The sequence below is a fragment of the Aythya fuligula genome, chromosome 17 (genome assembly GCF_009819795.1).
Source record: "Aythya fuligula isolate bAytFul2 chromosome 17, bAytFul2.pri, whole genome shotgun sequence".
Lineage (NCBI taxonomy): Eukaryota > Metazoa > Chordata > Aves > Anseriformes > Anatidae > Aythya > Aythya fuligula.
In genome coordinates this window covers 15,149,970-15,174,834 of record NC_045575.1, presented here as the reverse complement: position 1 = coordinate 15,174,834, position 24,865 = coordinate 15,149,970, and the positions used below count along the sequence as shown (strand labels likewise).

The following is a 24,865-nucleotide window of genomic DNA, read 5'->3' as shown; positions in this document are numbered from 1 at the left end:
TTATTGTGTCAAAATGGAATGTCAGTTTTGCGAAATTTCCAGTTGGTTGATGTTTTGTCTCTTTTTTTCAAAAATTTTTTTCATTCCACAATTATCTTTAATTTTATAAAAAATGAATTAAGTCATCATAGTGGTAGCTGTTGCTTCTTTGATCATGCTTCTGCGAAATACTTAAGGAAATTTTCTCCATGTTTTCAAACCCAGTGATGGCAGAATTTTTGTCAGGCAGCAAATTGAAAGGGCATCAGATTTTTTTTTTCCAATCCATTCTATTTATCCTTACACTCCCTAGGAGTTGGAAGAGCAGCACTTCCCCATATTTCATGTGGGGAAGGGAGGTGTAAGAAAACTAAATGATCCACCCAAGCTTATAATTGAAGCCTGGCACAGGGCAAGGGCAATAAACCCTGCGCTTGGGCTCTCACACTACACATTCACCCTCTTTTCTCCAATTTATGTCAGATCTGGTAGGAATTTCCTATTCTTTTTTCATACCCTGAGTAACCAATGCTTAAAACATTTTTTGTGCCTGTGGAGTTTGGGGGCAGATTTAAAGATATGAATCACTTATCCAAGGAATAGTAGGCTCAAACCTTCCATATGTAGGCTGTTTGATTTGAATTTCTTGACTTTTCCTAAGTGAGAAGCTGAATTGAGTTTCTTCCTTCTTTCAACCTTTCTGGCTGTACTGATATCCAAAAATGCAAAATGACATCTTGTCTCAGCCCACCAGAGCAGATGCATTGCAGGGGATTAGACTGGAAATTTTCCTAAAATGCAGCATTCTGAGACGTTTTTGGAAAACATAGCTGGGAAGCAGTGTATGTGATGTTCACTTGATGCTAACCCAGCAAGACAGAATATAGATAGGTGGCAAGAGAAAGCTGTAGGCACAGTCAACAAGACGGCATTGCTTCAAGCCAGAAGGCCACCTCAGAAGGGACAGGGCCCCGAAGGAGAAGCTGAGCAGTGAGCCAGCAGGACAGGCATTGGGAGGGACCCAGCTGCTGCCCAGATAGGCAAAAAGCATCTTGGAACTGTATTCAGACATGTGAAGGAAGAGCAAAGCTCCCTGGCTGAGGGGGGCAGGCATGGCTGAAGGGTTGGCCCAAGAGGGTTGGCCAGCGTTTTGGGGTGCAGCATGGCTGGAGAGGTTGTGAACAGCCAGGCATGTGGATATTTGAAGCTTCTGCATCCTCAACCTGCTCTGTGTGGGACTGCTGATGGAGGTGAAGAGGAGGAGCAGCTTCAGCTTGTGACAGAGGGCAGGGGTCCCATGTGCTCCAGCGTGCCTCAGGCTTGCACCTCGCTGCGCTGCATTCTCACCGGAGTGAGCCGACTGCCACGCTCAGGTCGGGCTGCAGGAAAATAAATGCTGCAGAGCGAGGATATCTGTAGTGCAAGAGCTGTGTAGGAGGACGCAACAGGCTTCTGACAGATGGGAAAACACTTATGAATCCTGAAATCATGGGTGAAATCCAGCTGTCCTGCCCTCCTCCTCCCACTCCCCTATGCATCTCCTGCCCTTCAGTGAACTATTAATTAATGAGGGCCTTGTCTTGGGTGGAAAGTTAGGTTAGAGGCTTCCAGGAATGTTGTCAAGAAAAAATTGGGAAATTGAGGAGGTGGTGGGGAGGCAAATTTGTTAAAAATACATAGTTTTGTCTGGGAGAGAGAAAATTAAAATAGGATTTTTTAATTTATTTTTTATTTTTTATTTTTTTCAAAACTGGTTGACTAAGTCTAAAGGAAAAAAAAAAGATTAAATCCATTGCTGAAGGCCTAATTCTGTCTCTCATGTAAGCTACAAGTCAGTTTGAAATGAAGCTATGGAGGTGTTTTGCAGGAATGATTTGGTCCAGTGTAATTACTACAAAATAAATGAATGTTCTTGTGAAAAAAAGAGGAGATGATATGAAACAGACACGTAAACTTCGAGACGTTGTTTGGAGATACAGATGTCTGTGGACATCCGAAGGAAACAATTAGAAAGGAAACAAATCGAAAAATATCAAAATTCTCTCCTTACAGGAAATGTTTTTCATCAGATTGGTTATGCTAGGCATGAATTTGGTCAGTCAAGTCAGTAAAGCCTTACAGGGAAAAGCAAGGACATCATAAAAGAAGGATGAATTAATTCCTTCTCAGAGGAAAAGTACACCCATCAAGTCAAGTCATGAAGTTTTTGATCCTAGACCATGAACTCAGCTAGAGCTCATAGGATATTGTTAACATTGTAATGTGAGCACTGACTGGCCATGAGGCATTGGGGCAAATCCATCACAACTCACTGTTAAGTAACGCTCCACGTCACAGCAGTGCTGTTTCATTCCACCATACCACTAAGAGGCCTCTGCTGGCTTTGCTTTTAATTAAGTCACAGTAGTGGTGAATGTGGCGCTACAGCAGTTGCTTTCAGCCTAATTGTTCTCCAGGCATATTTGCAGCACTCCTGTCAAAATCCCAGGCTTGTTTCAGGAGTCAAGCTGCACAAATGAAGTTTCTGCTATTAAAAGCAGTTTGTTTTCTATTCCCTGGCAATCTGTTCCTAATGCAGAGCCCCACTGGAGCATGAAGGTTTCTTTTTTTTTTCTTTTTTTTTTTTTTTTTTTAAGCAAATGGCAAAAAAAGGTACTGCTTTTATCTCTACCTGTGCTTAGGAAATCAAGGTTTTTCATGTCAGCATCATAGTGTTTTCAGCAGCAAGTTTTGTAGGCACTGTTTGATAGATCCCAGTGGAATGATATAATTATTTTCATCCCTCTGTCCAGGGTGTATGATAACATTCCCTCTTCTTCCTTCATTATGGTCTTTGAACAGTGGAACATATTTTTTCCTTGCAGATCACCCTAATATTAAGATGCACCTTACTCCCAAAGGTTTCTGAGCAGGAGAATCTACTTTATATCACAGTGCTCTTATCCTCCATCTTAAACTGCAGGACAGACACGACAAATTAATCAACTTATGCTTAGTCACATCTGTTTCATTTATATCAAACTGGTGCCACTGAAGCAGAAAGCATCCTTATTCTTTCCACATTGTTCGAACTGAAAATTAACTGGCTTTGCATATAATGAAACTCATACTTCATTTCTTTAAAGTAATTGGACCTATTTTATATTTTTAAAGCAGAATGACTTAGAGTTGCAATGTATCAGTGTATTACTAATGCAAGAAGGAATATTTCCTCTTTCATCTTCTGTGTTTACCTCTCTGGATTTATTTGTATGGGGTCTGTAACTAAAGCAGTCCCTGTTGTTCCCCCACAGAATTAGGACAGCCCCAGGCGTGAAGATCATGGACATCAGAGTCAGTGATGCAGACCAGTGGGGGGTTCAAGAAGAGACGGATAGTGCAAGGACCACTGCCACAATCACCTGTGTGCACAACGACCCAGACCCAGAAAGCAGGTAAGCCAGCAAGCTCTTTTGCACATTAACCCTTGCTGAAATGCTGAGACACAATAATTGTGAGAGACACAGTAAATTCTTTAAGGGGTGGTATTTCTCTTTTAACAGCAGCATTTGCTCCTCCTCATCTTTGTTGGAAAAGCTATAGGTGATGCGATTAGAGCTTCTTTTCCTTTTGTTTCACGTGATCTAATTATACTGGAGGCAGACAACTAGTCCTGGCTCAAGTTTGCTTTTCTTGTGCCTTCGGGGCAACAGGAGAATTCCTGTTGACAAAAAGCCAACAGAGAGAGATGGATTAAAATAGAGAAATATGGAGAATAACTATAGGACAATGCTGTCTCCTTTATTTGAAAGCTATAAAAGTAATAGCTATTAACTGTTATTCATTACTGCTGCAAAACACCTATGAGTGTCTACGAACTATCTCATGAATGCCATGTATGTTTGTTGTGGCAATGCTCCCACCAACTGTATCAAAGGTAACAAGAAATTTATGTTGTTAGTCAGAATTATGTATTTGACAGTACAAGCAATTTCTCTCCATTATCACAGAATTACAGAATCACAGAATTTTCTAGGTTGGAAGAGACCTCAAGGTCATCGAGTCCAACCTCCGACCTAACACTAACAGCCCTCCACTAAACCATATCCCTAAGCTCTACATCTAAGCGTCTTTTGAAGACTTCCAGGGATGGTGACTCCACCACTTCCCTGGGCAGCCTGTTCCAATGCCTCACAACCCTTTCAGTGAAGAAGTTACTGTTACTGTACATTTAAGTACACTCTGTACGCATTTAACATGTAATTGTATCATAATTAGAAAAGCATAAAACTTTATGTCAAAACTTTGATTTGAGGAGTCTTCTGCATCCGTCCTTTTCTGAAAGCTCCTTTAAGGGAGAAAAATGTTTGTTAGCCATTGTTTAGATCTAGGAAGACTGTTGCCAAAGGCTTGGAGTGCAAAGGGCATTTACTCTATTTGATTCCTGAAGCTGTATTTGAAGAACAAATGAATCCCAGCAAGCTCTGGGTATCTGCAGTACATGTGTTGAGGTGAAGACTATTTACCATGCTTTCTAGCAACAGAAAGAGTACTGTTAAGGTGAGAGTCCTGTTGGATGCGTAAAACAGGACCAATAATAGCAAGCAGAAAGTGCCTGTTTCTCTCCAGTAAAGATGCAGAGAGTGGAGGTGACTGAGCAGGACACAGCACTTGCACTGTAAACACATGAAGTGAGGGGAGATGATTCCTACATTCTCGGTCTCTGGTTAAGTCAAGTTTTACAGAGCTTTCTGGCATGAAATGTCAGACAAACATTTCAGTTCATTGCCTGTTTCACACACACTTCCTCCCCATTTAAAAGGAAAAAAAAAAAAAAAAAAAAAAAAAAGTAAGAAAAGTTCCCTCTTGTTTCCTAAACATGTTTGTCAAAGTTGCAAGTCTGAATTTGTGATGTAGGAAATTATGTCCACCTCTTGTCATTTTTTTTTTTGCTGGGTTTTCATGGGCTCCTGTAATGGTAGAGCAAAGCTCTGGCAGCTGGATTAGGCTCTGTATGCTTTGTCTCCGAATTCTTTGTCTTTTAGCAAGATTTCCCAGTTCTCCTAAAAGCCAGTAAAGAACCTTTGTGTGGGAGAAGAGCTCAGCTAGCAGAGACTAGTGGCTCCAAGGAAGCTATCATACTTGTCCTGGAGCTATGAATTGACACATGATGGCTCCAGCAGTGAAATCTCAACCTTAGATAGCTGATATTGAGGTGGTGGTGCAGTACTTGCTCTCTGCTTAACATGGCATTTAGGCATCTTGCTAAAGCAGTTGTAACCTCTGTTCTGTTTAGAATATGGGGGAAAGGCATCAATTTGAAAGTGAAACTCTGAGGATAAAGGAAGACTTAAGATTGTTTGGTGTTATCAAAACTCAGTAACTATTTAGTAAAGTAAGACAAAAAACAGGGAGAGTACTGAAACTATTGCCTTGTAGGTGGTTTCACTAACTCATGAAACTATACCTGTCACACTAACTTACTTTTTATTAAAACTGATTTTTGCTTTGTGTTGAACTGTTAAACTGCACAAAAGCAATGAATCTCAAGTTAATTAATACTTTGACCCTTTCTGTTGTGAGATTAGTTTTAATATTTTTGGATTAATTGAAGTATGCAAATGAAAACTGCTGAAAGATCATTTCCAGATTTGCAAATACTGTAGTGCTTAGAGTAAATATTTAGCTTTGATCTTTGCTTTAATTTGCCTTTTTGGTCATAGGGGTGGCTTCTTGTTTCTTTCAAAGGACGTTAAGTATTTATGTGGGGTTTCTGCTGCTCTATTTGAATGAGCAGACTTGAACTTCTGTTAAGGTCAATGTGGCAAAACTGTCACTAGACCTGATTCATCTGCTCCTCTGAGTAATTCAAGGAGCTTCATTAAAGGCAGTTTACGTATGAGTGCGAGTGCGGGATCAATCTCTTTCATTGCAGAGCAGAAGTTATTATTAGTAAACAGAATTGTTCCTACCTCAGGGGAGCCAGATTTTTCTCTCCTGGAAGTCATTTCAGGTCTGCTGACTCGCCCGACATTACACTGGCAGAGAAGTGCCAAAGCTAGAACTCAGGCCTCTAAGCCCACATAGTTTCCTCTACGAGATTGCCAAATTTCCCACAGTCCTGCAACCTCCCTTGAGCCTTGCAGCAGGGCCAAACACCCCAGCCACCTCGTGCAGCTCTAGGAGGTTCAGCAAAAATTATAAACTCTGACAAGCCACAGCTGTGTTTGCCGAAATCTCTGACTATCCTCGTTGCCTTTAGCACAGAGGTCTGTTCTCTACTGCTTTGCACTTTGATTGCTCTTTCTTCCCCAGCATGTGACTGATAAGAGCCACCAACAGACACCACCTGCTGGGAGATCAGCTGTGCTGGGCTTGCATGCATTTGTCGTCCATCTGCGTCCTTTAGCTACTCTTATCGGTGGGAGCCTTTTCAAATTTGCTTACTTACCTAATCTTTCTCCTTTTCCCCTCTACAGTGTTATCGTGAGTTTTTCATCTCCGTTCCTCACATTTTCCTACTCAAATTGTGTGCTCATTAAAATGTTTTAAATTAAGACCTTTCCTCCTTTCATGCAGAGTGCATCATGCCTTTTCTGTGCATTACTTAAAAAAAAATCCTTATCACAATGTTAGAGACAATTTACATTATATTCTATTAAAAATCCATTTTGTCCAAGGTTGTCACAATTCATAGATTAATGCTTTCTAGAGTGTGTTTTGTTAGGAATACATTCAGAAATCCACTTCTTTAGTAGTCCCATAAGCTTGTATTTAAAACCTCTTTTTGATAATGTAGTTGAACAAAGAGCATAAAAAGAAGAGATTTATTTTAAATACACACAAGTATATTGCAGACACCTATTCTGATCTGTGTGGAGCCTTAATTTGCCCTTACTGCTGTCATCTCAAATGAGCTTTTTGGCAGCTCATTGAGTGAGGAGAATGATTGTTGTCATGTGCATTTATTCTCCCTTGTATTCTTTGCTTGGGGCAGAACTTCATGAATCTCATTTTGGTACGGCTAGTTGAATCAGAAGTGTGCTTTGTTTCCAGAAAACACAGTTTCTACTTCAAGCACAGATACTTCTACATGGTGCCTGCAGCTGGGACCCAGTATTCTGTGCCATAAGAAAGGATCTTTATGGATTTCTGCACTGAGCACAGAGTGCATCTTGCAAGGAGCTGAGGAAATCAGGGCTGATGGGCTTCAATAAAAACCAAGTGCTTTCAGCGTTCCACACAGAATAGCTGTTGAGAGGATCTGGGATCTTACACTATGGTGCAGGGCTAAATGTTGAGTTATTGCAAAAAATGCTTTTCAGATAGATAGAAGGTCAACAACTGGGAGTCTACCAGCCACAAATTCAGTGTGAGTGTATACACAGTGCTGAGTATAGTGTTACTATGACCAAACTGGTTCTTCTCACTTAGGGATTATTTTATCTCCATGTCTACAATGCAGCTTCTATCTGTCAGGATATCCATCACTGCATAAATTAAACTTGCATGAGAAAGACTGAAAGAAGCAGTAGGGAGGGTGAAACCTTCAGAGGGAATTCTTTAAGTTTCTATCAGAACTATTTATACTGTTGCCTGGAAATTTGGATTTATTTATTTATTTATTTTCTTTAAATTGATGCAGACCGGGTTGACCATTTGGCATTTGACATCATCTATCTTTAAACTTGAATAAAAAATTAAAATCCTGTAATGATCATTCAATTTCTTTACCATTTTCAAAGGTCTTTAAAGAATTGAAATAATTAAAGGACTTTATAAAAATATAATTGCAATGTGTGCACATTATATATATATACTTAAATCAGGAAAAACAGTTATTTCATGTATTTATAGGTATGCAAATATAACCTCCTATTTTGAAATAATTCACGTCTTTTCCTGTGCTTGGGAATACCCTTTGAACCAGAAATATCACTCAAAAGGAAGATGAAAAGTTGGCTGCCAGTAAAGATATGGGCATATATTTATTTAAAGTAAATACATACTGTTGGAGCTGATGAATGTGCAAAAATGTTGTATCAGTTAGTTTTGTTTTTAAAGCTGTGGATAAAAAAAAAAAAAAAAAAAGAGCTGAGGCTGTCTCCTCCCCCTCCTCCCCTTGACAGACAGCCTTGAGAGGCCCTTGTCCCTCAGAACAAATGCTGCTCCCTGCATTCCCTACTCTCCCACCACTGCTCCAGTCCCTGCCTTGCTGGGGGCCATAAGCAAGCATCTGCTGGGGTGTCTGGGTCCTCGCGGCTCTGCCAGGCTGCAGCTGCATCTCACATCCCCGTGGAGGTGTTTGTGCACTGAATTGCCTGCTGGTCTGTGCTCCAGAACGACACAAATGTGGGTCACAACTCATGGGCCATCAAGGAAGGGCAGCGCAGTGCAGACTCCCACTGTCCCCAACCAGAGCCTGCTCTGGTCCTGGTGGTTTGCTGCACTCCTTACTGCTGTGACTTGGCCACCTGAGGACACAGCTTGGTTGGGTCTGTGCCCTTGAGTGGTACGGCACGGGGTGTGCTGAAGCTAGAATGAGGAGTTGGGTTGCTTTGCTACAATGATTAAGACCAGAAAGGGCTGCAGACTGCTGTAGTACATGGCAGTGTTGTCGACGGGAGGAAGACACAGACGCTCAATATGAGTGAACAGTGAACTTCAACTTTAATGGATAGCTCAGTCGCCTTTTATCTATTCCGAAACTCGTAAACATTCTTAAACTAAACTTAGGATTGGCTAACACTTTCCCGCGCTATGCAGTTGCTACCGTCCTGCCCCAGAGGGTCTATCCAATCGCCTAAGGGCATCGTGTTCTTGATCCTGATTGGCTCTCAGCCACCTGCGTACTTGCCCAGATCCATGTAAGCTAAGTACGGTACTTTATTAGCTTATTGCCTGCCAATTGCCCCACATTCACATGTCCCACCTCACTTAACCATTCCTCAACAATTCCCCCGTTTTTATTTTGCTCAACAAATACCTTCTGTGTGAGTTGCTCTAGTTTTTTAGTTAGGCAGTTAAAGATTACATATGCAGCAATTATAATCAATATAACTATAAGTAGAAACCGAAGTCCCTCTTTAACTAACTGAACAGAATGAGCTCTGTCCAGACTGATTAGCCCAGGTGACCCATATATTCTGCTGAGGGTCAATTTTCCCTAAGATGGCATTACCATGTCCAGCCATTATTATAACTGATAACATGACCAAAGTCCCTTGCTTCGTTAATTCAGCCATGGTCGCTGTTATCCTTTCTTGGTGACTTTTCTTCAAGGGCTGGTTTTACATCAGATGTCAAATACATAACACAACTATACAACTTAACCCTAATAACACTACAATTACTGTAAGCACTCAATGGCAACGCAATTAATAGTAAGCAACAACTCAATAGCAACACATCCAAACCCAATCACTTGATGGTGATTAAAGGCTGCTCTTGATAGTCGTCGAGGTGCCACAGCCCACGTCACCGTCAGAATAACTATCAGGAACCTCTTCCTGGTCGTCCTCGGCGCGTGCAGACTCCAAAGCTGCTTCAGTCCGCTTTTGCAGTGATCCACCGGGCACCCACTTCCGGCACCTCTTCAAAATCTCTATAACATTTTATAACATTTTTGCAAGTAACCCTACAACCACATTTATCACAATACTACATGCAATGATGATTGACACCACAGCGAACAAAATCCTCAGTCCCTCCTTGATCAATCCCAGTAAGCATCTATGCACTGTTTCAAACAAACCAGTGAACCATTGATGGAAAGGATTGATACCATATTGACTCTTTCTCATGTGCTCTTTCAAGAAAGTAATAGATTTGTGCATTGACTCAGTACGATCAAAAGTTTTAAACAGTACATTCCCTTAAGTTTCTCCAAGTGGCTACTTCACACAATGACTAATTTCCTATGATTTCAGCCTGTACTATGGCAATAAATGCGCTCTCACTAACACAGTACACAGCACACTTGCACACTCAGATCACACTTGTACACCCAGAGCACACTTGCACACCCAGAGGCCTCTGGCACATCTCACTCTCAATCATACCACAACCTCAATCATACCACAAGAATATAATTTAGAATGATAAGCAAACAAACAAGTATTGCCTCTCATTGTGTTCCTTGTGAAGTGACTTGCAACACTTTGTTTTAAAACCTTACCCTTACATAAATACTTTCAACACAAAACACCTGGACATTTAAGAATAACACATCTTGAATTGTTCTTCGGGGTTGCAATGGGGGAGCTATCCATTCCAATACCACAGTTTCCACTCCCGTCTCCCCCGTTTTTATTTTTTGCTGTGTGATAGCACCCATCAAGTATTGCGGACCACACAGAATAGTAAGATCGAGTGGTCTGTCGGGTATGCGTCGATGTGTGACACGCGTTGTAATCAATGATGCAATTTGCTGTAATATTTCTGACTGTTTTTGTGATAATGTTACCTTTGTGGCAGGGTCGGTTCCTTTTAATAATGGCCGAAGGGAATTCAACAGTTCATTTGGAATTCTGACCACTGGCCTAATCCATTGTAAATCTCCTAGCAGTTTTTGAGCATCATTGAGGGTTTTGATGTTTGATTGGATGGTAAGTTTCTGAGGCTGAATAGTGGAATCTGTAATTTTCCACCCCAAGTACTTCCAGGGGCTTGCCTCCTGAATTTTTTCTGGTGCAATTACCAGTCCCATTTGTTTAAGAGCAGCTGCCAGAGCATTTTTCTGTTGCAGGGAAAATATCTCCTCCTGGGCTAGCAAAATATCGTCCATGTAATGGTAAATTATCGTTTTGGGCCATGCGCGGCGACTTGGTTGAAGTGCCGCATCGACATAGAGCTGACATAAAGCAGGTGAATTATGCATGCCCTGAGGTAATACAGTCCACTCAAATCTCTGACATGGCCCTTCACAGTTTATGGCAGGGAGTGTAAAAGCAAACCTCTGTTTATCATTTTCATGTAATGCAATTGTAAAAAGCAGTCTTTAAGATCTACAATTAACAATTTCCACCCTTCTGGTATCATAGCAGGATTAGGTAACCCAGGTTGCAGTGCTCCCATAGCACACATTTGACTATTAACTGCTCGTAAGTCATGTAGCAAACGGTATTTCCCTGATTTTTTGGGAATCACAAAAACCGGAGTATTCCAAGGGCTTGTTGACAGTCTCAAATGCCCTTGTTGATACTGTTCCTGTACTAATTTATGAGCATGTAAAAGACTTTCCCGTTTTAGTGGCCACTGTTCAACCCACACAGGTTCATCAGTTTTCCATTTAAGTGGGATTGGGAAAGTCCAAGCAATGGCCACACCTAAAAATTTTGATGATTTGTTGTGAGAACCGCTCCCATTTGGGCAAGGATATCTCGCCCTATTAACGCTTGTACTCCCTCAGGCAGTGATAAGATGGATACACTGCAATTTACCACCTTATCACCTATTGTCCATTGCAGCACTGGTGATCGACGAGCAAGAATCATACCTCCTACTCCTGAAACCGTGGCACTAGACTCAAATGTAGGCCAATGTGACGGCCAATCTTTTGTGCTAATTATCGATACATCAGCACCAGTATCCAACAATGCCTCAATTTGTATTTTTTCATCCTTTAAGCACACAGTGACCTTTTGTCGTGGTCTTTGACGCATACCAAGTGTCAATAGCACCACTTTTCCCGTGGAGCCAAATGCTCCCTGTCCTCGATACTTTCCAGATTCTGGTGCTAACGATTCAGCAAGATGAGGCAATGGGATTAATTGTGCTATTTTTGTGCCCCGCGGCACATGAATTGGAGGGAACATTGCAGAAACCATAACTTGTATTTCCCCAAGATAGTCCTTATCAATAAGTCCAATTAATATTTGTAATCCACTCATAGTGGCAGACGATCTCCCTATTAATAGAGCTCCCACGGGTTCACCATTAATAATTATTGGTCCAAAAACTCCTGTCCTTACCCTGGTGGGTCTCGAATCCAATAAAGTCACATCGACTACTGTTGCCCAATCCAGGCCGAGGCTCCCTCTGGTGGCTGGTCGGAGAAAGAGGGGAGTCGCTGCAGATGGTGCCGGTGCTGTTGCTGCCGTTGTCGCAAAAGCCGCTTTTTGTGTCGTCGCGGGGCGACGCTGCTCCGGCCGTTTCCCGACGCACCTCGTCGGCATGCCGAAGTGCTATGAGTATTTAATTGACAGTTTTGGCACCACACTGATTCTGTTTTACACTCCCGTCTGATGTGTCCCGCAATACCACACCGAAAACAACGGCGCGGCAGCGCCGATCCTCGGCCATTAGAACGTCCTCCGGGGGTTTGCAAAGGTGCAAGGGCGGCAAGCACTTTAGACTGCTCCTTCATGTTGTCACCTAATTGTTTTACTGCTTTTATTAACATAGCCTGTGGACCTACAGGTACCTGAGACATTCTTTCCAATCCTTCCTCTATTGTCCAAGTACTCGGCAATGTAGCTAATATACTTCGAGTTGAAGGGTTACAATTTTGGAGTGCACATTGCTTTAATATAGTGCCTTTAAGATAATCGGGAACTCCCGCGGCTTGTATTGCATTTGCTACTCGATCGATAAACAACCCGAATGGTTCCTCCCTACCCTGTTTAATTCCCATGTAGGACGGTATTCCCCCTGGTTCTCTAATTTGTTCTAATGCCCTTCTGGCTAGTCCCTGTGCATCTGGAGGTGAGTACACCACCAGGAAGGCTGTTGTTATCTGTGCTGCTATCTCGATATTCCCGTCCTTTATTGCCTCATGAGCTATTCTTTTCCATGTCTCCTCCCTATCCTGTAAATTGGATTTAAATGGATTTGTCGAAAATGAATTTGTTCCCGATTCCCCACCCACCCTTTCTCCATTCTCTAATTGTGCGGGTGGGGCTGTCGGTGGCTGTGAAGATTCTTCTTCCCCTGATATGGGTATAGATGTTTCCCAGCCACCCGAGGTCCCCTGTGGAATTATAACTGTTCTATATGATGGTGGAGAGGGGTAAGACTGTTCCTCAGCTCTTTGTTGAGTAGAGGAAGCAGCAGAAGTCCCCCCATTCTGACTGGATGATCCTAATCGCTCTGTTATGGCAGCAGCTATTTTTTGTTCAGCTTGGTGTGTTGCTAACGCATTAGTTACCGCCCTCCATGGCTTCATTAATTTTCTCGCCACCTTGTTATCACTAATCACCTCATCAAATAGTTTGTCCCCGAACTTCCTCCACTCTGCTTGTTCAAACACCATATCAGGATTTAAAAAACAACCCTTAGCTACCCCATAAGCTAATAACTCTGGCAATTCCTTTTTACAATATATACACTGTGTGCTCCGCTTTTCTAAAAAGCATTTGAGCAAATCATACGCCGCTTGCCTCTCCATACCTTTATATGCGTCGGTACCGTTGCAGCCTTTGCAAGACCTCGGCGGCGCGTTCCGGCGGGACCCTCTATGGGCTCGTCCCGGGTGCGAGGACTCCCTTTCCGAGCTGCGGGTGCGGGGATTCGAAGTTTTCGTCCCTTTCGCCTTTCAGGCCTCGGGTGCGGGGATTCGACAATTTTTAATCCTTTTCACCTCCTGAGCTGCGTTGCAGGACCGGTCCCCGTATCCCGTCCAACCGTGGCTCGCAGGTTCGACTCCAGCCGAGTCCCTGTTCCCGTTCAGATCGGTCCCTGTTCGGGCGCCATTTGTTGTCGACGGGAGGAAGACACAGACGCTCAATATGAGTGAACAGTGAACTTCAACTTTAATGGATAGCTCAGTCGCCTTTTATCTATTCCGAAACTCGTAAACATTCTTAAACTAAACTTAGGATTGGCTAACACTTTCCCGCGCTATGCAGTTGCTACCGTCCTGCCCCAGAGGGTCTATCCAATCGCCTAAGGGCATCGTGTTCTTGATCCTGATTGGCTCTCAGCCACCTGCGTACTTGCCCAGATCCATGTAAGCTAAGTACGGTACTTTATTAGCTTATTGCCTGCCAATTGCCCCACATTCACATGTCCCACCTCACTTAACCATTCCTCAACATGGCAGCATGCTGTTAATGACACAGGGGAAGGCACTAGAACATGGAGTGAAACGCTGAGATGTGTTTATTGCCAAAGGAACTTGCTTGGCCCTGGGACACCGACTGTGTAAAGTGCCATCAGAAACAACAGTTGCCTGACAGAAAATCAATTGCATGTGTTGCTCTACACAAAAGAGCAGCAACTGCTACAGCCAGAACCTCTTGCTGTCTTATTTTAGGCCCGTGCAAAGGCAGTGGGCTGGATGCCATCAAGTTCACACAGTACTGAAGTGAATGTGTAAGAGGAGCAGAGGGAGCAAAGAAACACAGTAGTGAAGAGCTGAGGGAAAAAAGCTGGGAAATGGGGAAGGGAAAGCTGATGGCTGTCACCCCCTGCCATGCTGGTCGGAGGGAGGTGAAGCAGGCTCCTGTGCTTTAGTGCCTCCATCCACCACAAAAGTCATACCTGAATCTTTGGAAAGGAAGGTTTTGCCTCCTTTCCAAAAAAAAAAAAAAAAAAAAGAGGAGCTTAAGGTGTGGGCAGAATGGGCAGAAGTCATAGAAGTCATAGACAACGTGGTGCAGTGTACTGCCTTGGGTGTTTCTCTCCTATTCTTATGCACTTGCTGCTTTCCTTAGGTCAGAAGTGTCATGGGCAAATAAATGTGCTTTGAATGTAGAGTACATATGGTCTATAGATCCTGCAGGAGTTCATTCTCTGACCTTTGGCCAGACCCCAAGACAGCCCTGTCTCTTGAGCCATTGATGAAGGGAATTTTATCTTTAATGCACCAGTTTTAAGGTTGTGACCTCTATTATAAGTGATGGAGTTCTGCTCTGCTATGTGCAAAGAGTGTTCCAGTGAGAAGCATCCACACACATTTTCAAACATAAATGACTCAGAAGAGTCGCAAAGGAAACCCGAATTAGAAGAATTTTAACTAACCTTTATTCTTTACAGGTATTCCTTTTTGTATAAAAGGATCTAAGCCTGCTTGGAAATGTTTCTGTGAGATAAAAGCACTGACACCTCTCAGTAGCTTAAAGAGGACATAAAAAAATAATAGACAAATTAACAGCAGTAGGAAGGACTGCTTACTGTAGAAAGCTGCGGTTCTAGAATCAAATGGCAATGTATCATTTCTGGAGGGTGGTTGGTTGGTTTGTTTGTTTCTTTTCATTCAAGGCTGAGAACAATGAAATTGCCTGTCCATCTCCTGTCAGGAGCCTAATAGCCTGGTAACCACATGAATTCTCTCCTGGCCAGCCAGCTCTTTCAGATGGCTGTTTTTGTCTCTTTCTTAGTTAGGCTCACTGCTGCTCTGGTGAAGTCTCCAGCAGAGATGGGTCAGAGGGATTACTGACTGGTAGTGCAGGTAATTGCTTCCTTACCCTGGTTCACACATCCAAGAAGGTAGTGATATAGTGGCGCTTCTTATTGCATCCTTACTGTGCTGATATAGTACCTTTGTTATAACCCAAGGAAATATTTTTGAACAAATATACCTTTGGTAGTTGTAAAAACCTGTACAGCAAGAAACCTTGACAAGGTACATACACCATTGTCTTGAAATTTTGGAAAATGAGAAACTTGTTGTTGGAAGAACTCAGTAGTATTCACCTGTATTCAGTGGAGTAAGATGATACTGTACAGAGGCATGAAAATGACTAACAGTTGATAAAGTTTTGATTTACCATGCTAGTTGAAAGTTTTGTGTAAATACAGAGAAATAGTCAGAAAATTCCTTCTGTCTGTGTTTGCCTAACTGGCATACAGTACATGGGAAAAATCACTTTTTAGCTAAAAAAAGTTGCATATTGCTTAGAGGATTAGGTTATGCCTCAAAAACTACGTCACTAGAGCCCTGTCTTTGTGCAGGCTGGGTGTGATGTTACAGGAGGATAGTCAGACTTGCAATATGCGTAGGGATCTTGGTGAGCATGGGACAGAGGAATTTAAAAGACTCAAATGGAAGAAAAGGCAGAGCTCCTGGGGTGTAGAAAGGATGTGCTGAGAAGTAGCAAGTCCCTTGTTGTACTCTGTTCTTCAGCTTTTTGTAGCAATGGGAAAAAATAGGACAAATAGCAGATCTTATAATGAGAGAAGGAGCAGTTGTGATCCTTGGCTTAGAAGAGTCAATTCTAGTTCCTTGTTCAACTTGGTAGGTCAGGCAGTTGGTGGTCAGCTGTGCTTGTGGCTTAAGACTTTTTTTCAGAAGTCTCATTCCTGCTTCTAGCAGTGGTTGGACAGGCAAGCTTTGAGCTTTTTATTTCAGCCCTTTCAATTTTGATCTCCTTTTTCTGTGTGGGCTCTTTAGAAGGTTTGAGGAAAATGGAAGTCATTTCTTAATACCTGCTTTTGCTTTTGTATATAATTTGTGTTAAAGCACAAAAAAAAATATCAGTGGAACTCGGTGGTGGTTTGCTTAAATAATCTCTTCACAAATGTGCTCCACAAAACTTGATTGAAGGCCTATTGAGTGACATGTCTTCTGAAAGATGAGCCCAATCATTCTGAAACGAGTCTTGTTTTTTAATTTGACCTAATTAGCTTAATTTTGGGTATATCATTCCTAGATGTGAATCTTAATATTAATGTAACAGTTGGGAAAGTTTAATTTCAGGGTAGGATAGTCTGCATAATTAGGACTGCAGGAGTATAGCAGTGAGGCTGGGAGCAAATATGAAATGCATGCTGATGAGTGAATGACTGCTCAAATAGTTATTCATCCGTTGGTGCTTGCATGCTTTTTCCGCACAGGATGCCAAAGGGAGTTATGGCATATTCAAAAGTCAATGGGCTTTTCTTGGTCTCTACCAGTCTGTTTTAATGGCCATGTGAATGATGGCATGTGAGCTACCACCAGAGATCCATGACAAAAGTACAATTCTGGAAAATTTGTAAAGCTTTACAGAGACATGTATGCATAATCCAGCTGTGCTTAGTTGATAATTTAAGACTGAGTGATGAAGCCCATGTAAGCATGGCTGCTGAACTCACCGCTCTTATAACAGATGTTCTGACTCAAGGAACAGCAGTGAAAATGTGCTGGATTTTTGGGTTTGTTTTCCTAATTTGGTCACAGTTGTTTTTATTTTATTTTATTTTATTTTATTTTATTTTATTTTATTTTATTTTATTTTATTTTATTTTATTTTATTTTATTTTATTTTATTTTATTTTATTTTATTTTATTATTTTATTTTTTTTCCCTTGATAACTTAGACTTGAAGAAGACTTTTCTTGGGTGTATGCTGATCTGAATACCCAGGAAACACTGTTCTTAGTCACTACTAAACATGGGGTCTGTACATGTTCAGGTTTCTGAGTAGCACCTCTAGATGTCTAAGATTGCCTCACTGATGGCAGAGTTTCAATGAGCCTAATGGAGATTACAGAGGGAGGGAGAAGACATGATCAAAACACAGTGCCACAAGTGTTAGCTGATTCTTCTGTAAATGCCCTACTTACTCCCATTCTCCCAGTTATAAAGCCTGTTCTTCTGGCAAACGTAAATCTAGATTCAGAAGACCATCTTTATGTAGGGTGCCACTTAAGTACCTACTTGCTTTCAAGTATCTACCTTGGTTCTGTTGATGCCAGTAATGATAAAAGAGGTAGTCGGAGTCAGCAATTAGAGATACATTGTGTGGAAAATGTAGGTCTTGATGGTAAGCCACGTATATATAATAAGAGGCATTACGGTGTCACACTTGAAAATATTGTGGAAATCAGAAATTGAATTCTTCTATAGCATAGAAATGTATCTAAGTGTATTAGAAATGTTGCTAAGGAATTTATTTTTGGCAACTTTACACAGAGATTTAAGGATTGTTCTTTGATAGAATAGGACTAGAAAAGATTATTGAATGAATATGAAATCAGAGAGCTGGTATTTGAGGCATGTTTAATTCCCACCTTTACCAAGTTATGAGTTTGACTTGTAGCAGAGCCTCCTGCACACATTGGAATTCCATTTTAGAATTCCATTTATGTGTTGACTTGCTTTCTTAACAGCCAGTGCATTAAAGTACCAAAGCTAACAACTCCTTTATTAGGCATTTAGCCAAAATTTAAACTCATTTTGTTGTTAGGAGGTTTTGTTGCTAGACAAGCAAATATTAAGTTTGTTACTTTGATTTGTTTGAATCCTCCATGCCAAATACATTATAAAATATCCCAGCATTAACTTTGCATGAATTATTTTTGCTTTAGTTAGAATTTTTCTGTCATTTTGCCATTGATATTCCTCACCTCTGTTTATAACTTAAAGCATTTATTTTTGAAGCCTATAATGTAACTCTTGCAAAATGAAAAAATAAGCTGAGTGGAAATTGGCAGATGCTTCTGTCAGTGTCAGTATATGATTTTTATTTTTTTTTTCTTTTAAACCTCATTGTTCCCTTGAGAAGAATGTTAAGTCAGGTTTAAACTAAGAGCCCTTGCACATCTGTTAGTGTGATGAATCTGTAAATTGAGAATTGAGACTCGGGCACTTTTGCAAGTTCCCAGCCCTCAGCTGGGGATGGCCAACATGCATCCTCGCTGATGTTTGCTAAGGTTGCGTTAAGCTGGTCTGCAATAATAGCACTGCCAGTGTTGCACTCTTCTGGTACCATATTTCATTGTGTTCCTGCAACTGATGGGATGAGACCAAGACTGCTGGTCTTCCTAGAACAAATGTCCCTGTTATTGTCAGGTAAGAAGGCGGCTATCTTGCCTCACCCACATGTTAAACACATTTTCACTTTTTAGGCAAGGGTAGCTCATCATTGCACAATCAAAAAGAATTTTTATTATTTTATTTTATTTTATTTTATTTTATTTTATTTTATTTTATTTATTTTATTTTATTTTATTTTATTTTATTTTTTCTCTTAGGAGTTTTCAGTGTGGAGATTTAACTCTAGAAGTTATTGATCTTAGCAGTGAGTGGAGATATTTGGAGATACAGATTCCTATTTTTGCTCTCCCTTTTAGGCAATTTTAATCTGTGCCATTTTTCTAAATCTGACTGGTGTGTCTTTTTGTTAGATAAGCACTCTTCTTAATGGTGTACCCTTTAATTTCTCTAGTGACAAGAGGAGGAAATAAGTTATTCCTCTTTTAAAAAGAGTGATTTAAGTAGGGAATAATGAATGCAAAATGCTGTCATTAAAAATCAGCAGATAATCTGATGGATCATCTGTCACTCCTGAGACTTGCCATAAAGAAAAAGTGGATAATAATTTTAAAGAAAAATAAAAATGTTAAGGATGAGTATGGAACATATTGGCTGTGAATGCCTTAATAATGAAAACTGTTTTTTACTCATTGAACAACACGTTGAGACTCCTGCCAGCCAAACACATTGCAGGAGAAAATAATTTCTTTCAAGAGCCTTTCAAAAATGGTGTAGCATAAGAGGTAGAGTATTTTACAGGTTTGTGGTCCTGTGTGTTCTCTGTATTTTACCAGTTTTATTGTGGAAGATAAACCGTAGCAACATACTGACAGGCAACTGTATTTGTCACATTGTGCATGCCAGGTGTGCCAAAGGAGATAACTAAACCAGGCCCCAATAACTGTGTGATAAAAATATTTATGGAAGCGTGGAACACACAGGGAGGCTACTGGGCTGACTTAGACAGAGGCATGTAAATCAGAGAAATATTAAATAGAGGTTAATCCAAGGCTTTGTTTTTTTCAAAACTTTTGGCTTCTCTTTTAATACCATTGAAGAGTTCATCATTGGTAGGATTCCTCTGCTGGAACTGTTCTCTGGGATACAACAGCTTTTGCCTTGGTTCATGACATAGCTTGTAGAGTGATAGTCCTTGGAAATACTGAGCCTGCTTTGCTGATTGCTGCCCTTACTAACTTATCTGAGTTGCTGAAAATGTGTTAAGTGGGTTTTCCTGTTGCTTCTGTATAAACTTAGTGCGGATGTAGCAGTTGAAAAATAATGGTTCAGGTAGTTCATAGGCATGAGGCTAGTTTTCCCACATTATCAGTGAGTACCTTCACCCTGGGTTGTTGGGGAAATGGATCTTGTAATCCTGCAGTTTTCAGAAGGATGAGGTTTTTATCTGAAGTAGAAAGAATATGTATCTTCAGAACAGTTTTTAAGGGAAATTGTTTCCAGCCTTATTATCTGTTTTCAATTCTGACATATACTGAACATTCTCATTTGATTACCAGTTGTCATCCTTTCTCTGTTGTTTATTAATTGTGTTTTAATCAGTACTACAGTATTTCCCAAAGTCTTTTCTGTCTCTGGCATCAACTGCATTAGTTGGAATACACATGCTGGACTCTCTTCAGAAGGTCTCAGTGGACTTGTACTTGGTTCAGGGCCAGAATCTTGGAGAGCTCATTGCAGAGCCTCAGCTGAAGTTCACAAAGCCAAAGAGCATCTGTCCCATCTGTCCACTCTGGTTTGTATACCTTTATTTCACTTTTTTTTTTTTTTTTAATGGGTTCCTGAGTTCCTTTGAAATCTGGCCAGTAATCTAGGTATGTGAAACTAAGAGCTTCTTGGTGTTCAGTAACATGGAAAACTTGTCACTTATTTACTTGCATGAAATAGGATCTGCCTGTCCCAGTCCAGTCCACCATCTGATTTAGCCAGGTACAAGTGGTCTGTTCTCTATGCACACTGGAACATCTATTTTTTTCATTCCTTATAAGGAGACAGGAAAGGAGAAGTTCAAGCCCTCATCACAGTATATTCTTCATCCCTCCAAAATATTTATATTGACTGTGTCCAAAGCTTTATGAAATAATGCTACCATCAGGGTAGTATTAGTCCTTGGCCTCTGTGAAAAGGGCTGTCATAGGTGTCATAAATTAAACTTTTCTTGGTGGTTGCAGCCAACAACACTTACCTCGCTCTATCTTCCCAAGTTTCATGGAATATTCACTCCATCTGATAAGTGTGGCTTATATCATGGCATGTGATGGAGCAGAGGTTGTCATTTCTGGACAGATGCAGGAGTGGCCCTTTTCATTTTATAGGTGTTCAACAGCAGAGCAGAATGGGCCAAGTGCAGGGCTGCAGCTCTCCTCCTGTTTGCCAGTGCACTGTTAGCACAACTTTTATTTTCTAATTATTCATGTTTTACGTATATTGGTGCTCCAAGCCAGAAGAACATATGCATGTTTCAAAAAGACTATGGTGGAGGAAGAAAAAAAAAAACACATCAAGAGTATTTAGAAGTTTCAAATACCAGCAGATTTGTGTTGATTTGGAGATGCCCAGGCACTTGCACATTTATTCTTTCTACGAGTGTTTAAAAACACTGTAGAACTCCATTCTTTGTGTTTTACAGAACAAATTCTCTGATCTTTTTTTTTTTTTTTTTTAATATAATAACAATAAATATCATAAAGAGCTGGAGAACTGGATGGGTGGGAGCAGGTCTCCTTTCAAACAGTTGAATGGATCAAGGAATTGATCACCTGCAGTGGGATAATTTGTGCTTTTGCCTCTTGCAATTCAATGAATTCATGGAGCTTCTGGTTTGGCTGTCAGTCCTTATGTTTTACTTTTGTGTTGAGGGGGATGTCTGCTGGACTTCCTCCCTCTGCCTCTTTCTCCACCCTTAAGCTCCAGTGGAGATCAGCAGAAGTGATGTGTTGATGTGAGCTGTAATTCTCTTTCAGCCATGATTATATATCAATCTGCTGCACACTGTAAGTGGTACTTCTGGATTCCTGCTGTGAGTGGTTGATTAGATTCTAGTACCTTTTCATTCTATACATAAGGAATTTTTTAACAAAGCTGAGTAATACACAAAAGCCCAAGTTTATTCTTTGTTCTTGTTTTCCCCCACTAGTACCTCATGCTTAAATACAAAAATAGAATGTTTTTGGCATGCCTGACCTTCTTTAACTACATCTGTCCCCCTATTTCAAATAAAATGCGATTTAAAGGTTCATGTTGACCCTAAATTGTAAGATATGTCTGTGACCTACGTAGAAATTTCCTGCAAAATGTGAATCCTAAATTGAATTTGGAACTCTCTGTGATAAAATGAATGCTAACTGCAAGTTTATTTGTAGTCCTGCTTGTTACATTTTTCTTTGTCAGCACAAGCTTTATTCCTCCAAATATATTATTGAATGAAAGAAAGAAACTATTCTTTTATCTGCTAATGTTGATGCCTGTAATCCATCCTGTTCATTTTCTGTGCTGCTATTTTCGTTGTGTGGTTCTCCTCCAGCTTATGTAGCACAGAAGAACTTAATTGCACAAGTCTGATGTACTTTTCTATTCCTGGCAACAGTGTAGGTTGCTAAACTATTATGTGGGAGATGCCTTCTGGAATATGAAGTGTATGCTGCAGTTGGGGTATGGCAGGGTTAGGGCCCAGTCTGGGAGGAGCCTTTTAATTAGCTTTTTGGATATTTTCTGTGGAACTAGCAATTCGACTGTCATTTCCTGAGCAATTTTGCAAGCAGAAAGTGTACTTTCTGAAAGTCTCATACTACAGGGCTTTCCTAATGCATGTAGAACCATTTAATTCTAGGAAATCCCAAAATTTACACCAGTAGCTGATGCTTGACAAAAGCCAGGAGAGAACTCGTCATCTGATGATGTGAGGAGAGACCCATTTCCCTTCATCGCTAACCACTTTTGATTTCTTGCCCTTGAAAGTTTTATTTGGTCGTTAATATTTGCAAATAGCGTGCTTGGTGCAGGATAGCAAGTAACACTGGAAACAGATCGTGCCCCAGAAGGCTGGGGTAGATTAGGTTTACTCATTTGCACACACTGTACCTGACTCTTGATTTTGTTTTAAAATGAGCTTTAATTGGGTCTCTGGATGAACACTTATGTTCACTTCTGGTCAGGTGAAAAATGGTATCTTGCGGGCTGTTCAGAAACCGAAATGCTAGGGACTCACTCAGGACTGAATTGTTTCCTCAGCTGCACCTGAGCATTGGGCCAGTGGTTGGACTCTTTGGTAAGTTTTCAAAATGCTATGGAGGTATCCCTTGTGTGATACATGGGATCTTTGTGGGTTAAATGAACACAGTTAATTTCAGCTGTAGTTTTACTTACTTGCCATAAAGTACTAGGTTAATGCTGGTATTAGGAACAGAGGAGTCTTATTAAATAGTAATGGAGAGACATATTGACAAGTCTTGCAGTTTTTATCATGTATCCTCAAATATTTGTATTCTACGTCACTGACTCCAGTAGTCAAGTGATTTTAAATAAGGGTTTAACTTGAATTTAAAGGTGAAAGTGAGATTCTGCCTGTCATGACTGATAGAAAATTGTGAAAATATCATTAGATTCAAAAGAAGAGAAAGCAAAGAAAGAACACTTAAAAGCTGTAGGAATCCCTAGGATGAGTTCATGAATGTGTGGGATCTGACAAATGACCTTTACACGTCCTCCTCAGAGGAGGGCTGCTCTGAGAGCCCTTGCATTACCACAGTTGTACAGTGTGCTGTGGTAGGGTGGGTTTCCACATTTTCAGGGATAAATTATCTGCAAGTGGTCATTTGATTTCCTGTCTTGACAATTAGTGATAGAGCAGACAGAAATTTTAAGATGAACACGGTCAGTCTACTTGTTAATACACCATGAACACAAACACTGGAAGTTCTGAGGATCCCTGCACTGCTAATTAGTATTTCTGTGGTTTCACTAATTGCTTGAACTGGGAACTTGGCCAAAACTAACAGAAGAGACTTCCAGTACAATAAATTGTTTTAATTTTTGCGATCTCATCTTATGCATGGCTCAGTGTTTCTGAAGGCAAGGGTAGAATAAAATCTCATTTTGCATGATAACATATGCAAATCAGAACTTTTTGGTCTCAGATGAAGCTCTGCTTCTATTGACATGGTGCTAGCAAAATGCAGTTAAGAATAAAAAGGCACTAAAACTTTATTTTGCTGATAATATTTCATTATTGCTTTGTAAGTTATCTTATCCATAGGGCAAAATCTGCTGAAGAGATAGGATCCCATAACTCCTGTTTGCTTGTATCATTCTCTGTGATTTATAGAGTGCCATAGATGTTCATGGAATTTTGCAGACGTATAAAAGATTGACATGTTCCTGTCTCAAAGAACTTAAAAATTCTGCAGTTTAGCAGCAGTCAGCAGTTCCTCCTATCAGAATTTTACTTTTAATGGCACTGTATAAAATCACTATTACACAGCCACCAGATGAAATGGCATTTTATTTTTAGTCACAAAAGCGATTTTTTAAGTGTTCGCTAAAGGTCCTACTCTGCCTACATGAAGGGTTAGAAGGCTCTATTGCCTGGCCTGAAGGCAGGACAGAAACAGTGCAAAGTAGCCCCCGATCCTATGACCAGGAAAGATTACCTGTAATGTCCCTAACACTGCTGGTAAGAGGGAGGTGAATGAATTGGGGAGGAGGGGGAGGTGTCATTTATCATGAGTAGCAGTCACTGCTGAGGAGGGGAAAATTCATAGCTCCTTTCACATCAGCAGCCAAACTGTGTTTGTGGTAATGATGACTCCTGACCGTTCTCTGGTTTATGCAAGATTTGAACTAGTGACCAGCAATGAAACACTCTGTATCCTGTTACCAACTTCCTGAATCTCTGAACGGGCACTTCATACTGTTAGCAAGAGGCTTGGGATGATTTCTATAGCTCTCAGAGAGGTCAACCAGGTAATTCCTCAAGGACTACCCTGAAAATCTTTCCGTTTAAGTTTAAGGGTCTAGGTGAGTAAAATTTTTGATGTGGGTAACACTTACATATCCATATCTGAAAGAGAATACATTCACCTGCTCAACTCTTTAATAAATTATATAAAAAACTGTTTCCCACCATTGGTTTGAAACAATTGGATGGCTTTTCATTACCAGTATTTCAATGTTTGCCACTCGACACAACTTTACTATATATATATATTATAA

General features: G+C 40.7%; 1 protein-coding gene across 1 annotated transcript in view; it reads left to right on the top strand.

Annotated features, from left to right (window-relative positions):
- Nucleotides 1–24,865, top strand: part of TMEM132B (transmembrane protein 132B) — a 262,231-nt gene that overhangs the window by 105,228 nt on the left and 132,138 nt on the right. The window contains exon 3 of the mRNA XM_032198732.1: nucleotides 3,273–3,413. Coding sequence (XP_032054623.1) covers nucleotides 3,273–3,413 — 141 coding nt within the window. The remainder of the gene's footprint in view (nucleotides 1–3,272; nucleotides 3,414–24,865) is intronic.